At 35.6% G+C, this 17,352-nt stretch overlaps 1 protein-coding gene across 1 annotated transcript; it reads right to left on the reverse strand.

The window, feature by feature from the left end:
• Nucleotides 1–10,786: 10,786 nt before the first annotated feature.
• Nucleotides 10,787–12,345, reverse strand: LOC149165078 (uncharacterized). Its single transcript, XM_089429698.1, has 2 exons — nucleotides 11,655–12,345; nucleotides 10,787–11,169 (listed from the first exon to the last, which is right to left on the reverse strand). Exons 1-2 carry the CDS (start codon nucleotides 12,343–12,345, stop codon nucleotides 10,787–10,789), a joined length of 1,074 nt encoding a protein of 357 aa, XP_089285824.1.
• Nucleotides 12,346–17,352: the final 5,007 nt, after the last annotated feature.

Consider the following 17,352-nt stretch of genomic DNA (forward strand, 5'->3'; position numbering starts at 1 on the left):
TGTTCTATGTTTTTGTCTTCTCTTTTTTTGATATATTTTTTGAATGGGATGCATCCAAGCATTGAAATTTCAGAAGTTGGGCTTATTGTGCATATGAAATGGCATGTGTTCATGCTTTTGAAATTTTACTCAGAGAAAAGAAAAGATGGATTTGGTATTGCATATGAATGAGATGTATTCTTCATATATGCTTGGCCATCTATAGAGGTTTCTTGATTTTGGGTAATTAACTTAACCTCTTGATTTTGGGTAATTAACTTACTCTAAAATGAAATAAGACATTCAATGTGTTCCTGAAAATTAATTGCACAATGATCCAGTCCAAGAAAACAAGGTTTTCCACAAACCAATTAACTCTTCTAAAAAAATTTAACAATTTCAATTTAATATTATTATTTATTGCCTTAGTATTTAGTGACTAGTTAACTAATGTTAACCAACTATTGACCATTAACTAATGTTAACCAACTATTGACCAAAGAGTGTACGTAGTGGTGATACAAATAAATAGTTATAAAGGGTAAGAATTTAATAATGTGGAATTAGAGATTTACGAAAAGTACACAAAAAGAGGAGAAATTAAAAAAATGGGGTTTTATTTTATAAAAGGTGCTTTTAAGGTTTAGCGAAACCAAAAGAAAGTGTTCCAAAGAGTCCTACTCAAATAGTAAGTTTTAGAAATAATTTTCAAAAATAAATAAAAATTTATAGGTGTGTACGATATTATATTAAAGATAATAAAGGGGAAACATATATATATTAAAGATTAGAAAGTTTTATTTTTAAGTTTAAAGTTGATTTAAAAAAAAAAATGAATAATTTAGAAATTTAGAAATTAATGTGTCGATTCAATATTGCTCATGAAATTTTTAAATCACAAGATTTGACGCTATTCTATTAATCTGCACAAGTTAATTCACTATCTGGAACAAGAATCATAGACATGCAAAAGGAAACATCACATACTCATAGAGATTTATCTAGAGGAAAACAACTCCTCAAAACCCCTTCTTATATGTATTGTATTAATCAAAGAATAGAGAGGAATACATATGCTTGATCAAGGTTCAACACAACCTGCAAGTGTATAGTCTATTTCTCTGCCTGTCTGACTAACTCTAGCTAGCACTTAGCCAATTTTCAAGCCCTCTAAGCTCTCATTTCTTTGTGTTGTTCCTCTGGGAATTATGCTCTTATTAATTAGGAAATTCCCTTATCTGGATTGTGCAATTCTTCTAGGTCCTTCCTCTAACTCTATGCACCATATGTACACATTGAAATATGCTACAACTCATGGTACACAGCCTTGAAATCTCCATCGGGTAACTCAAATTCTCTGCACGAATGAAACATAGTTATCGATCAAACGGGAAAATTACCTAATACCCGTTTTTTGAGGTTGCAAAATCACCCAATTTTGAAAATTGGCCATTCATAATACACTTCTTTTTTTTAGCATATTTTTGGCACTTTAAATTTTCTTATGTATCAAGTATGAACTTTTTTTAAAAATGTTAGCGATTTTCATATTGATTTTAAAAAAGTGTGGATGCAAAATCAACACATTTTTTTAAAGCGTTTTTTTTTGCACTTTATTTTTTTATTTTTTTTTTGTGTTTCAAGTATGAACATTTTTTAAAAATGTTAGTAATTTTCATCTTCATTTTGAAAAGTGTTGATGCAATATCAACCCTTTTTGTTTAGAGGACTTATATTTTACACTTTAAATTTTCTAATATATTAAGTGTGGATATTTTCTTTAAATGTTTGTGATTTTCATGTTGGCAAAAAAAAAAAACCATAAAAATGTAAAAAAAAAAAAAAAATAAATTGTAATATATATATATATATATATATATATATATATATATATATATATATATATATAATTTAAAGAAAAAAAATTGAAAAAAAACCACATAAGAAGGAAAAAAAAAAAGTTAAATTCAATTTTTTTTTTTTTTTTTATAAAAATAAAAATAAAAGCATAAATGAAGAATAAAACAATTAAGAATTAAAATTACAAAAAAATAAAATAATTAAAAAAAATAAAATAAATAATTAAAAAAAATCTTCGCGGGGCAGGCAAGGAGGCAGCTGCGTGGAATTAGCGCTAGGCTGGGTTGGCTGCGGGCGCGGGCAAGGAGCCAGCTATGTCTAATCAGCCCTGCTAGCCCATTGGGCAGGGACTTATTTATTTATTTTTAATTTTAATTTTTACTTGTTTTTTTTAATTTGTAATTTGTTTTTGTTAATTTTAAATAAATAAATTAGTTATATACCTTTTTTTTTTTAATTATATATATAGTTTTTATTTGTTAATTAATTTTTTTCTTAAATTACGTCTATTTTTTATTTTGTTCGAATTTTTTTGCCATGTTTTAAATTTTTTTTTAATTCTTTTTTTTAATTATTTCTTTTAATTTTTTGTGTTTTTAAAATTGTTTTTATATTTGAATTTTTGTTTTCTTTTGTATTTTTTTGTTTTTTTAATGTTTTTAATTTTTTACAATATTAAAATTTTTGGCTTTTTTGTATTAAATTTTGTGTTTTTTTTTAAATATTTCAAAATGTTTTTTTTAATCAATATTTCAATTTTTGTTTTCTTTTGAATTTTTCATTTTTATCTCTTTATATATTTATTTATTATTTTATTTTTCTACAGGGTTTGTGTCGATGCTCGTCTAGCAACCTGATCCCATTATGTACAATTTAATAGTTGATTTTAAGATTTTTGTTATAATGAATCAAGTCCGCCCTCACAATGTGTAAATTTCATGGTTGGTCTTTAAGTTTTCATTACAATTGGTCAAGTTGACCTATGATGGTTGATTTTTAATTTTTTGTTGCAATGTATCAAGTTGTCTTAAGCTAAGATTTTAAAAACTCGCTATATATTTACCATTTAAAAATTAAATTACTCTCGGTGTAATAACTCTTTCATTCAAGTGTTCATTTTTAAAGTTTTTTTAGTCATAAAATTTCTCCATAATGTCATGTTTGAAATATTTTGAAAACTTAAGATTTTTTTGTAGTCATAATCTTTGGTTTTAATTGCATGGTTGAAAAATTCTCAAGATTTTAATGTTTTTCTAAGTCATGATTTTTAATCTTTAATGCTATAGTTGAAAACAATTACAATTTGAGGGTTTTTTAGAGTCAAGATATTTTATCTTTTACGGGATGGACGGAAATTGTTGGAATTATCAGGATTTGAGACATCATATTGTATCTTTAATATCATGTCCGAGAATTGTTGGAATTATCATGATTTGAGACATGATATTATCTTTAACATCATGTCCGAGAATTGTTAGAATTTTACAGTTTTTCAAAGTTCGGATAATTTATCTTTAATTCCATTGCTAAAAAGTGTCAAAATTGTAACCCGGTTTTTTTTATTCCATAATCAAAAATTATTTTTTTGATGGTGTTTTTTCATATATTTTGCAAAAAAAAAATGGCTTTTACTTCCATTTAAAAAAAATGTTGGAAATTTATCCTTAAAAAAAACATCGTTCTCGCATACACAATTTATGTTTTTGAGTTGTTTTTTTCCTGTTTTTTTGGGGCTTTTGGGCTAGACTACCCATTTTGAGGATGATTACTGAGTGTGGTTGAAGTTCCACTTCCACTACTTGACCTTCCACTAGTTCCTCCAACAATTACAACTAGTTTAACTGACCATAACTCAATTTAACTGAATTAAATTGCTACAACTGAAATGAACTCAACCTAGGCTCTTAAAATTTAGGAACCCACTACACACAACTAAACTTCATGCCCCTAACCCGAATTAACTAAGCTAGACTCCTATTTTTTAGGAATAAACACAAGTAAATTGATCTTAAACTCATTAGCTTGAATTGACTATTCTTAATTGAGTGACAAGTGCTATGTCACCTCACTTAACTCCTCCAAGTTGTCTGTTGATGTGGAAATTCGAATTTTCTCAATTTTAAGGCAGAAAATCAAAATTGAGACCTTCTTGCTACATTTTCAACCTCCCTCTCAGCAAGAAAGGGATTATCAACCACTCTTATCTTGGTCCCATGGAATGTACTGCACACAACAACTCTCACTGTTGTTGCTGCAATTGCAACATCTACAACTGAGAAGCATAAGAAAAAACAAATTGAATGAACTGTGTGTGCAACTGTCTACTGGGAAAATTGTGTTGGTGTTGATTCTTCTACTGAGCCTCATGCTTTGCTGTCAAAACTCCTCAGTATCTAACTGATACTAATCCTCGTGCTACTGAATACTATGGACCCCCATAGCAAGGTAATGATCCATGAGGAGAACGCCTCAATGGACCCTGCCCACATTTCTGCACCTCTTGGGATAAGGATCTACATCACTCCATCTCACTCCTTGAGGTATAGCTGCATGTGCTCCCTTTGACCACTTGGCTCAAACTCTCCCCTTATTGGAGGTCTCTACTTTAGTGGATGTCTCTACTCTGCCTCCTCTTTGCTTCTCCATTTTTGGCTGCTCCACAACTTCATGAAGCTTCTTTTGAGGCTGCATGTTGAGAGGTTTAACATGCTACGTCTCAACCACCACATTTCTAGTCTTTGTCTTACTCCTCAAGGTTTTGCATGCATATTCTACCTCAAGTGCATACATGTTTTTGACTCGAACCTCGATCTGCTTCACTTGTCTCGTAGCTATGTGTCTCAAGAATTCATTTCCTTTGTTGAAGATCACATCGTAACCATGGTCTTCAAAACCTGCAACAGAGACAAGATTCTTCTTTAGACCCAGAACAAACATCACATCCTTGAGTTTGAGAGGGGAACCCGACTCCCTCTGAAAGGTGAATGTACCAGACTGATTCCATTGTACCTTCTGTCGTCTCCAAACTCAATGTTCATCTGAAGATATTTCTCCTCCAAGTCCATGAAAAATTCTCTATTCCCTGTCATGTGGAACGAGGTATCACTGTCCAAGTACCACATGCTCCCCATCACTGTGCTCGCATTGCATGCGATGAGAGTGAAGTCAAGCTCGAAGTGTGAAGTTAAAGCTTCACTTGTTGTTGCTACTACATGCTCCTTCTTGCTTTCGTTACTGTGTGGACATTTCGTGGCATAGTGCCCTAATTCACGACAGTGAAATAACTTGATTTTGGACAAGTCTTTGTTCTTTCCCTCTTGGCTAGAATTAGCCTCACCTTGGGACTTCTTCCCCTTGTCCTTCCTTCCTTTACTGACTAATGCAAAGTCCACTTCCTCTTCTTTGGATGAGGTCATATCTATCACATTCCGCCTTATTTCCTCTTGCACCAAGTCGGACCATAGCCGCTCCCAATTCGGTAGTTTCTCCCTCCCATTCATCGAATCTTGGTAATTGTGCCAGCTGTTAGGAAGGCCTAGAAGGGATAGGCTCACTTATCATCCTCTACGATAGTAACACCAACTTGACACTTGACTAAGTTCATCACAAAAATGTGTGAGCCTGCTAAGGTACTGCTAAATAGTCTCGTTCTTCTACACCTTGATATTTCGAAGCTTATCCTTGAGTGTCAACTTCGTGTGGTCACTACTATCCTGGAACAAATATGTCAGTGCTTGCCACATTGCATACAGAGTCTCTTTCCCATGGATATTTGAGACAATATGGCCTCGTACTCTCTCCAATATGATTCTCCTCGTCCTAGAAACACACTCCTTCCATTTTGCTAGATCCTTAGCATGAGATGGTGTGGGTTTCACAATATCGTTATCAATGAATTCCTTCAACCAATTATCCTCCAATATTGTCTCCATGTGGTCCTTTCATGCAACATAGTTTGATATTCCCTCAAGTGCATACTCGAGCCTTAGTCCATTGAAAGCCATTTTCACAATCTCGAAGAAAACCACACCCTTGATGTGCAAATTCGAACCTCCTAGAATGACAACATCAAAATCTCTGCTCTAGAGTAATTCCAGCTCTGATACCATGTGGAAATTAATGTGTATATTTAATACTGCTCATGAAATTTACTAAATCACAAGAATTGAAGCTACTCTACTCATCCGTGAATTTTAATTCACCATCTAGAACAAGAATCTTAGACATGCAAAAGGAAACATCACATATGTACAAAGAATTATTTAGGGGAAAACAACTGCTCAAAACCCCTTCCTATCTGTGTTGCATTAAGCAAAGAATAAAGATGAATACATATGCTTGCCCAAGCCTGAGCACAACCTGCAAGTGTATAGTGTATCTCTCTTCTCGGTCAACACCTAGCCAATTTTCAAGTCTTCCAAGATCCTATTTCCTTGAGCTGTTACAATTTAATTTAATTTAATTGTAATTTTAGAATTAAATTATTACTATTATAATTATTTTATTATAATATTTAATATAATAAATATTCATGAAATAATTTGATTTAACATTAGGTTTAAGATAATTATAAATTTTAAAATTATACTATTAAAATTATTTTATTACAATATTTAATACAATAAATATTTATGAGATAATTTGATTTAAGGTTAAGTTAAGATAATTATAAATTTAAAAGTTTTTTTTATATGTATTATAAAAATATCATTTTTATTAATTTATTATCTATATTTATAAGTATATATTATCTTTATTTTTTTAAATTTTAAATAGTTTATTTATTTTTTATAATATTATTTGATATTCAAAAATTGAAAAAAATAAAAATTATTAAAAATTATATTATTTTTTTACTATAATAATAAAAAATGTAAAAGTAATTTAAATAGATGTAAATTAAAATGTCTATGTGGGTTTTGAATCTCAAACTTACAATGCAACAACTATATATATATATATATATATATATATATATATATATATATATATATATATATATAGTTTTTGTAAATCAGTAGTTTTATATTAATTCATAAAATACATAGGATACAAAAGGGTCTGCACACACAGACAGAGCCACAACCTTATCACATGCTCAAAATGACTAAAAGCAACTGAAACTTCAACTACTGAAACCAAGGCTAACCACGCAGGGCTGCTGGACAGTAGTGCCAAAAGGAACGACAGAGGCCAAGAGGACCTCTACTGCTACGCGATACCAGGAGCATAGAAGCTAGGAACATAACATATCAAAACCAAAACGAGATAATAGGAACAAAGAAGCCATTACAGCTTTAAGATAACATAGTCTTTACTGGGAACACTTGGGCCGGCCGTTGCAGTTGTTTCCTCAGTCTGCGGAATCCTCTGAGGAGTGGGTCTCTTCACCTAACTGGTGTCGGTTGCCTCCTCCTCGACTTCCTTCGCTGCAGTGGAATCCTGTCGCATGGAGAGCTTGAGGAGACTGATGAGTACACTAAATTTCTGCGAGAGGACTCTGACTTCCTGAGTCAGGGCGCTGAAATTGAATTCCAAGGCATCAAGCTTAGCCAGATTCTCAGTTGAAATGAGAGAGATGGCTTGGTTAGCTTTTTTGATGTCGTCAACCTACATGCTGAGCACCTTAGCTAGCATGGTTTTCATCCTCCATATTTCTCCCTGGGTTTGAACAAATTGAGTTTCTCTTGTAGTTGTTGTGCCTAGATCAGAAATCCATTCCACTTCCTTCTCCAAATCTTGCTCGTTCAGACGTTCTTCCTCCTCTGTTACTGCAGCTTCGAGCTCTGCAATTTTGCGTTTTTCCTTCTGGGTGGTTCGGGTTTCATAAGCCTCTCGGGCCTTCCGTAGGTCCCGGTTAGCGGAAACACTCCGACTTCCCTCACACACCATTATGTTATTGCAGGTAGCGGAATCACTGGATAATCTAGCAGCACTGCAAATGCTAGGAGGCGAGCCGGGAGAGATCAATGTGCTAATCTTCTGGTTGGATGCTTTAGATATAGTTGAGGGTGGAAAGTATGGCTAGAGATCTTCCACTTTGCCGTCGGATAGGCATTGTTCCCTCCATAATAACTGCCTTTATGAATTCCCAATTCCTGTTCATGATGCGTATCCATCGCCTTAACTCTGCCACGCTTGTGGCTATCAGTTGAACGCCATGTGTCCTCCCCTGTGTTTTGCCATCGATTCCTATCATATTTTTTGTAGCTCGATCTCCTCGTTCGCTGCACTTTGTCCTTGTTTATGATTTCCCATTCTTCTTCATGTACTTCGTGGGCCTGACGCCCGTTGTTCCTTCGGTAAGCGATCTTCATTTATTGTTAAGGCATGATCCATCGTACCTCTGCCACCCTCCTCCCTTTAACGAATGTCTTGTCTCCCGAAGCTCTGTGCATGTGACATCATGCCAGCAGGTGTCCGGGTAAGTGAAGCGGTGATCGATCCCTTAGTTGGCCAGACAGTCAGCCATTGTGTTTGCCTTTCTTCTCATTGCTTGTAGGATGATTCCGTCGAGGCTTGAGAGATGCTCAACTATGAGCTCTGTGACCTTGGCCAACCTCCAATGCTTCGTAACCTTACTCAGTTTCGCCCCCATTTGCATTTTCCTTGCTGCATTGATAGCCAAAAGGGAGTCTCCTTCCACCACTGTAGCTCCTGTTTCCAGGCGTATTAGAATTCGTAATCCTTGCTCTAAGGCCGCAAATTCCATTTCATTGTTGGTTCCTTCACCCAACGATTGGCTGAAAATATGTTGTATTTCTCCTTTGTGGTTCCGAAGGACCCCTCCTATGCCTGCCGGACCAGGATTCCCATGAGAAGCCCCGTCAAAGTTGAGTTTGTGGAAGCCTGTTGGTGGTGGCGACCAGACATTCATGTAGGGTCCTTGTTGTTGACGTGGTTCAGAGGAGACCATGATGGAACCTATCTCAATACCAAATGCCTTCAGAATTTGCAAGTCAGTGACTGAGAAATCCTTGTTCTGTTTTGCTTTCCCTCTGGTAAGAACCGTTTCCCTCATGTTTTGCAAAATGGTGACTTTAATGGTTTCTGTGGTTTTAACTTCATTTTGAAACACCCTTATGTTTCGTTCTTTCCATACCGTCCACACTATAAACCTTGAGATTAATTTCTATAATGTATTGACCATTTGGGTTTTGGAAAAATTGCTTCGCCAATTCCCTATGCTTTCCTGTATTTAGTTTCTATCCATGTCTGTTGTTTTAAATATGGCTTCCATCCAGTTCCATAAGCTTTCTGTCCATTCAGAAGTATTGAGGAAGTGATTCATGGATTCCTCCTCAATTTCACACAGTGGGCATCGTGAGGGTCCTATAAACCCTTTTTTCCGAAGGTTCTCCTAGGTAAGAGTTCTTCAGTGCATCAAAAGCCAAAGGAAAGTTTTAATCTTCGGCCAAAGATCAGCATCCCAAACTTTGCTATACCAATTGAATTTTTCCCTTTGTTCGTTTTCTTCGATATAGACCCTTGCTTCTTTGAGGGAGAAATTACCTCCCTCGAGCTTGCCCCAATGTAGTTGATCTGCATCACGAGCAAACCTTATTCTCCTTTTGGCCAGCTCTGTCTGCAGTGTTCTTACAATGTTATCTTCCTCTTCCGGCTGCTCTGTATCGTTGAATATCCACTGATTCCAAGCTTGATTATTATCATTAGGTTTCCAGTAATGTCTCACTGTTGTCCTCCATAGCTCCTGGTGTCTTCTCTGAATGGTTAGGTAATCAGGACGTTCAAGCTTCGGTAATTGTTGCCAAGCATCTTCCCAAAATAGGGCACTCTATCCATCCCGGACTTCCCAGAAACTCTATTGCTGAATCGTGCTCCGATTAGTTCTTGCAAGGTTCCAGAATGGATATCCGTCTGGGATTTCTTGCATCCTGATCAAATTCTATAAGCTATAGTGATTAGCATACTTTGCATTCCAATGTTTGGCCCAGGGTAAATTCAGTTCCTTTACCCATCTCCACCAAAACTTGGCTCCACATGCTCGGTTAACGGTATATGGGTCCTGATGAATGAACCTACCCAGGTTTTTGGGTTTGCAGATTTTATCCCATGCCATTAAGGACCACTTCTGTTTCACAGAGTTTCCCGACCAAAGAAAAGCTTTCTGAATGAGTTGGAGTTTTTGAAGCACACCTTTAGGAGCCGGGAGGATGGAAAGCATGAAATGAGGAATAGCGTGGAGGATAGATTTGGTGAGGACTAGGTAGCCTGCAAAGTTGAGGGTCCTATGAGTCCAATGTTGACACCGTTTCTCTAGATTGGCAATCATCTTTTCCCAATGATTTTTTTGCTAGGGTTTATTAGTTAGAGGAATGCTTAGCTACCTTGAAGAGAGGTTACTCCTTTTGAAACCGAGGATTGTGGATAGATTTTTTTGGACTGCTAGGTGCGTATTAAAGAAGAAAATGGAAGATTTAGCTAAATTCAGATCCATACCTGAGGCTAGGCTGAAGCGAATGAGAATGTTTTTGAAACCAAGAGCTTCTTTGACAGAGGGCGTACCATGCAGCATTGTGTCATCGACAAACTGCTGATGAGTTGTAGCAGGGCTAGAGGGCAAGGGTTGGAGTCCCTGAATTATGCCATCTTCTTTTGCTCTTCTGATAAGCCTGCTGAGACCTTCCATTAGAATCACAAACAGAAAGGGGGACAAGGGATCCCCTTGTCGCAAACCTCGAGAGGGTGTAAACTGGGCTGTGGGAGCTCCATTAACCAGAATGGAAAATCTAGTAGATTTAATTAAGGCCAGGATCCAAATTATCCATTGCTTCGCAAAGCCAAAGGCATCCAAAATAGCCTCCAAATATTGCCAGCTGACTTTATCATAAGCTTTTGATAGGTCCAACTGCATCATCATGCCCGCTTTTTTCTGAGTTTGGAGGGTGTGAATCATCTCTTGAGCTAGCAGTATGTTGTCCATAATCTATCTCCCTTCTACATAACCAGATTGTTCTTCCAAAATGATACCTGGAAGAATGGGGTTTATTCTGTTAGCAATGAATTTAGATATGATCTTGTATAGGACATTGCACAAAGTGATTGGTCGAAACTTCGACGGAGTATTTGCTTCCTCCTCCTTTGGAATAAGGGTTATGAACGTGGAGTTGAGGGATTTTAGGATGGAAGAGGAGTGCCTGGAATCCTCCACCACTTCCCATACCTCTATTTTGATTATTTCCCAACAGGCTTTGTAAAAGTCGATGGTGAAGCCATCTGGTCCTGGCACCTTACCATTTGGCATAGCTTTTACTGCTTCTTCCACTTCTTCCATGGTAATTTCTTGATTTAGAGCCTTGTTTTGATCCTCTGAGATGAGCTTGGGAATAGAAGTCACTAGGTCCCTAATAGCTTCCTCTTTGTTAATATTAGGTTCCCTTGCAATTTGGCTGAAATGATTTATGAGAAGGCTCGAGATTTCTTGATGAGTTTGCACCGAGGTTCCCTGATCATCCTTTATTCTTAATATTTTATTAGAATCTCTATGATCAATGGCAGATCTGTGAAAAAAATTAGTGTTCTTTTCTCCTTCCTTCAACCATTGAATTGTAGACTTTTGCTTCCATAGAGTTTCCTCCTGTTGGCATCTAGTCTGCCAGTCCTGCATGAGTTTTTGTTCTGTATTCATAGTTTCTTGATTGATATTTCCCTAGATCCATTCCTTGTGAATTTGTTCCAATTGCTCCTCCAGCTTCTTTTTTTCCTTGAAAATGTTTTGAAGACTTCTTGATTCTAGGATTTTAACCTGGTTTTGATATGTTTAAGCTTAGCTTGGATAATGAACATTTTAGTACCTCTTATACCTATCGGTTCACTCCACCATTGTTTTATTTTCGTTGTGAATTCAGGATGACTAAGCCAAAACTTTTCAAATCTGAATGGCTTATTCCTTGGTGTGCCTAGAATGGCCGCATTCATTATTATCGGCCAGTGGTTCGAACCGCCACTTGGAAGTATGTCTAAATCCACAGTAATCCCTTCTAGAAGAATGGTTTCTGTCACTAGGAACCTGTCCAGTCTAGAGGCAATTTGCCTATCACCCCCTCTTTTGTTGTTCCATGTGAAAGCCCCACTCTTGGGGAAGATGTCTACTAGCCTGGCTGATTTAATAAAGTCTTTGAACGCTTCAGAATCCCTGTTGAGTGATCTGATGCCTCCTTTTTTTTCCATGAGCAAAGTGATCATATTAAAATCACCTCCGAAAATGGCTTTTGCTTGGGGATATCTCTGCTGCAAGTTAGATAGAGCTTTGATCCATAGCAATTTGGCCTCTAGTTTTTGAGGGCCATAGACATTTGTGCAGAGGTAGGTGGCTGGATTTCCTACCATTTGGACTTCTATAGATATATGAGATCTGGCAGCTTCAGAGGATATAAGCTGGAGAACTTGTGGGTTCCAAAGAATGGCCAGGCCCCCTTCCCATCCAGCGCTTGCTATTTCTATGTATTCCATTCGTTTCCCCAATTTTTTACTGATGTTTTCCATTGTTTTGCTGGTGCATTTAGTTTCTTGCAAAAAAATTATATCTGGTTGTTCCTTTTTGACTTTTTTCTTTAGTAACCGCTGCTTCTTTAGGCTATTTAGCCCTCTAGCATTCCATGAAAGTACTATCATAATTAACAAATTTTAGGAGGTGAGTGTGAACACCTCAAGGGCTTTCATCTTACCTGAGTTTAGGAGCATCTGACCAAGTTCTTGTAATGCTTCATTGTTTGTCCTTCTTCCTCGTTTTTTCCGGTGCTTTGAGTTGGTGGTGGTTTGATGCAGTCCTTGAGCTCTTACCCCTAGCCCTTTTGCTGTTCCCAAGCTCCTTCTTTGCAAATCCAGTTCTGCTTGTTGTCTGGCTATGAATAAGTTGTTGATTCTGTTCACCTCCTCTTCCGATATGTGTTCCATACCTTTCTTCTTCCAATTTTCTACCATGTTTGGTAGATCCATACCTTCTTGTTCAAGAATGTCACTTAGTTCCATATCCTCTAGCCCTATTTCACTAGTCATCATCTCAGAGTCTTCTTCTAGGCCTTCTATTTGTCCCTGAGCCTGTGGGATATTGATGGATGGATTGGAAATGGGTTCTTTTGTTCCTGGTGTGGTTGTGGTCTGGCTTTCCCTCAGTGTCTCGCGCTCTGGATTGTTATCCTCTGAATCTGTCTCTGACTCCAACACCTCAAAAGCATTGCTTGTGTTTCTAAAGGAGGTGTTTGCTTTAGTTTGTCTTCTTTTGTTTGCTCTCTGTCTAGCATTTGGTCGGACAAAGGCCTCCTTATTCTTATCTCCTCTATTATCCTTGGGTTTCTCCGTCATTCTGTTCAATGGGAATTCTCTGATCAAATGTCCATGTTCATGACATTTTCTGCAGCGGAAAGGGATCTGCTCATAGTCTACAACTTGAAAATACACTTCATCTCTGTATTCCAGCCATAGGCCTTCATGAAGAGCTCCCGAAACATCCATCTCGACACAAATCCTTGCACAGGAGGTGTATCTTTTCTGTAATGTTGCCTCTGAGGCTTTGATGAAGGTGCCTAACTTGTTGCCTATTTGTTCAAGTGTTGCATGTCCCCAGTAGTCAATCGGTAGCGAGAATAAGTGTATCCAGACCGGTACTTGTTTGAAGGTTTCCTGTTTTGGTGCGAAGTTGGGTTTCCATGGTCTCATGTAAAGACCTGCTGAGGCAAAGAAATACGGACCTCCATCAAAGATTCAATCCTTGTCATTCAGATTGGTAAAAACCACTGTGAAAAAACCTTTGGCTCCTAAGTGGAGTCTTACATCCCCTCTAGGTTTCCATTGCTGCTTTATCCACATGCACAGGGCTCGTTCTGTTGGCCAGAAACCCATGAACTTGCAGATCACTGCATGTTCTGCCATGTGGTCGCGGTATGCCTGTAGTTCTGGGTCAGAGATTATTACCCATAGGGTTTCAGTCGCTTTGAGCTTGCATTGTCCCTGGGTTTCTTTCTGTTTGACCTCCGTCGCTGTTCCTTTTTGTCCTACCATGGCTTGGTTTAGATCCTCCTTGTCTCTTGATCTTTCATCCTCTGGGCGTTTTCATGTGCTCGTTCATCCTCAGGGGAAGGGTTTTCCCTATCTCTGTTCTCAGTACTGTTGCTGCCAATGATTTCTTTTTGTTTTGGGGTATTTTTACCCTCACTTTTTAGCTTTCCTTTGTTGGTCGGTTCCTCCTTTCCTGACTTCTCAGACCCTGATATCTGCACCCCGTCCAGTGCAGTTTTCTCCTTGTGCATCATTACTTGTTTATAGGATGGGGTCCCGCTGGACCCCGTATTTCTCATCTGTTGGGTCAGAATCTGCCCTCTTCTGCGAAGCTCTGCTGCTCTGGCACTGCCCTCCTCCAGAGTTGGTACTAAAGCTGTAGCTTGTGCAAGTTTTCTTCAAACCCTAGCCGCCATCCTCCATGCAATACCACATTATATATATATAATTTAAATTAATTTAAAATATTTTTTTAAAATATTGCTATTTTCCCATACATTTTTTACATCAACAAAATAACATTATAACTCATAAGAAAAATAGTTAAGTTAAAATTTAAAATAATTAAGCTTCACATAAAAAATAATTAAAGCCCATAAAAAAATCACAAACATAAAATTACAATGTTTAAATTTTGATGCCTCAAATAAAAAAATAATTAAAATCCATAAAAAAAAATCACAAACATAAAATTACCATGTTTAAATTTTGATGCGTGGGCATCCACATTTGACAGCCATTGGTGGCTACACTAGTTTTTAACTCACAGCGAACTAGTTATCACTGGAGGTCGCTAGTTTTTAACCACACCGAACTAGTTAACACGGGACGTAGTCGTGGGGGGGAAGTTAGACGTCTCTATCAATGTAAACGTTCACATTCTATTTAAAAAACAAAGGCATTCGGAGAATGGAATCGATGTGGGTCTAAACCCTAATCCAACCAGGCTAATTGTATTTTGTACGTTAAGAATATTTTGTTTTATATAGCCTTTAGATTTGCCACTCACGGAAAATTCTGCTCGAGTGCGAGGGTGATATTCACAACTGGAATTAGAACGGCAGTGAGCGAGATGGAAGGGGATTTTATATAGGAAGTTTTCACAATTGGCATTAAGTGGGAGAGAGGGAAAGGTTTTATCTTGGTGTGAATTAATAAGTTAAAAGGTATATTGTATTTATTTAGCTTTTAGTTTTTTTTAATAATTTAGTTTTTAATTAATAGTAAAAATATTTATTATTTATAAATACAGATTTATTGATCATAGCCTTGTAAAAAGGTATTTGATTTAACATAAATTTTCACTTTAACCTATGGATTTTGCGTTCTTTAAAAAGCCAAAGTAATTTTTTCATTTTTTATCTAAATAATATTTAAAAAATTGATAAAATTATTTTTGATAATATTTAAATTTAATACGACTCATACAATTAGCTTATCTTTTATTACAAATTATAATTTTATATTTTAATTATTTTTCTATAAATCAAAATATTAAATTTATGATAAAAAATAAAATATCATATTTTATAAATTTATTTTTAATGTAAATTAAAAAATGAAAATAACTATTTATTTATTTATTTATTTTTTATATTTGAAAGTTGAACATGATTTGATGATGCTTCCAAAAGTTATGCTTTTTTGGTTTTGTAATGAAATTGAAAATCAAGAAAGCAAAATCACACACAAAAAGTGTAGAATATTTTAGACACTATTATATTCTGTCATTAATTATGGATTATCTGTTATATAAGAGTGCAAAAGAGGATTGAAGCATCTAAATGGATCTTTGTTGCATCCATGGTGAAAAATCTATCAGTTTTTCCTTTCTTTCAATGTCTATAATCGCATCAAAAATTGTTTCATAAAAACTTATTACACAACATACCCTCTCAATTCCGGTTTGCAGCATGAGAAATAAATAAAAAATGAAGAATGCACTTTTTTCTGAGTCAAGGATGTAGCGTGTCATGTAAGGGGTTCGTTGTTGTCAATGGTGGGGCACTACCATAGTTTTTTGGATAGGTACACATTTTAGCCTTGTCTTTTTCTCTTGCTTGCTTTAGAAAACATTATAAGCTCTAGTTTAGCTTTTACCGAAAATATCTAGTTTCATTGTTCCATGAAATAGCAAAAGTGGATAAATATTATGTACATACAAAGTAGACAATTGTTATTTTAGTTGGAAAACAATTTTCACATAGATAATTTGTCCTCGTGGATCTATTTTTATTTATGTAAGATTGTTTGTAAGCCAAATCTTAAAATTACATGATTCTATTCATAGAAAAGAATAAATAGTACTTTAACGCCAAGAATTTTATGTTGGTTTTAGATTACAAATTCTAAGCATTTTCTGTAAAATAGTGAACACAAGTAGCCATACACTATAGAGTGAGATAATCCATTTGCTTAGATGTTTCATAATTTTAAACTTAGATGATGAATCTAATGATGACACATATGTGTCACATGTCTAAATTCAAGGTGGTAAATGCCTAACTCTAGCTAAGGGTTGTAGATCCTCTTATCACACAAACCAGCTACTATCACCACACCAACCCTTCTACACTTTAGGCTGGGTCTCCTTCGACTTATGGGGATCTCCCCTATAATAGGATTGGTAGAACTTGTACAAGAAAGTCCAAGGTGAAACGAAGAGATGGTTTTAGCAAAACATTTTTATGGATTGAGTAAATAAAGTGAATGGATAGAGTGGAGGCTAGTGTCTTTCCAATGAGAAATGGGGTCAAACAAAGGTTCATGGGAGGTTATCTTATTGAGAAAAAGATAGCAATTGAGGCCATGTTTCAAAATTACGAAAATGTAATAAGAGAGATCGTTAAAGTAGGTAAATTCTAACACTTACTAAAATTATGATTACTTGGAACAAAATGTATTTGTATTTAACCAATTCTAGAGAAATAATGTATGTATAAACAACATCCCAAGAATAACATAAAGGAAAATGGAAAGAATATACCAAATTCTTAGTCTATAAGCATGTGTCAAAATAACTCCAACATTAAGAGAAAGCATTAAGATCTAGAAGGCTTCCTTATTCACAAAACATTTCCTTGATCCTCTAAAAGCATCCACTAGATATTCAACTAAGCTCCAAGGGATTTGTCCCCCAATCCAGCCATGAAAAATAATAGAGACAACTAAGCCTTGTACTGGTACTTAGCTCCATTTTGTCTTACAAAAGATGATTGTTTTCCTAGATCCACTAACCTTTCTGTGAACAAATGACAGAATAACATTGGAATATTTTAAATCATTTTTTCTCAAAAGAAAATAATAAAATAAATTATTCTTCAACTTTTTCAACAAATTCAACAAAGTTACCGACTTAATGAGAATTGTGATCTCAAAACAAAAACTCTAACCAAAAATTCTTAAAAATAATATTAAATAATTTTAAATCCATTAATTATTAAAAAAAAATAATATAAGATTGAAACAACCCAACAAATCTTTGTAAAGAAACGA

The sequence above is a fragment of the Pinus tabuliformis genome, chromosome 5_1, assembly GCF_031772625.1.
Source record: "Pinus tabuliformis cultivar Carrire ecotype Pingquan chromosome 5_1, CPIR1, whole genome shotgun sequence".
Lineage (NCBI taxonomy): Eukaryota > Viridiplantae > Streptophyta > Pinopsida > Pinales > Pinaceae > Pinus > Pinus tabuliformis.

Coding starts and splice junctions, on each gene's coding strand:
- LOC149165078 (XM_089429698.1), bottom strand. CDS start 12,345: ATGGAAAACATCAGTAAAAAATTGGGGAAACGAATGGAATACATAGAA. Junction 11,170..11,654: donor TGAACCGATAGGTATAAGAG/GTACTAAAATGT, acceptor AGCTCATCTCAG/AGGATCAAAACAAGGCTCTA.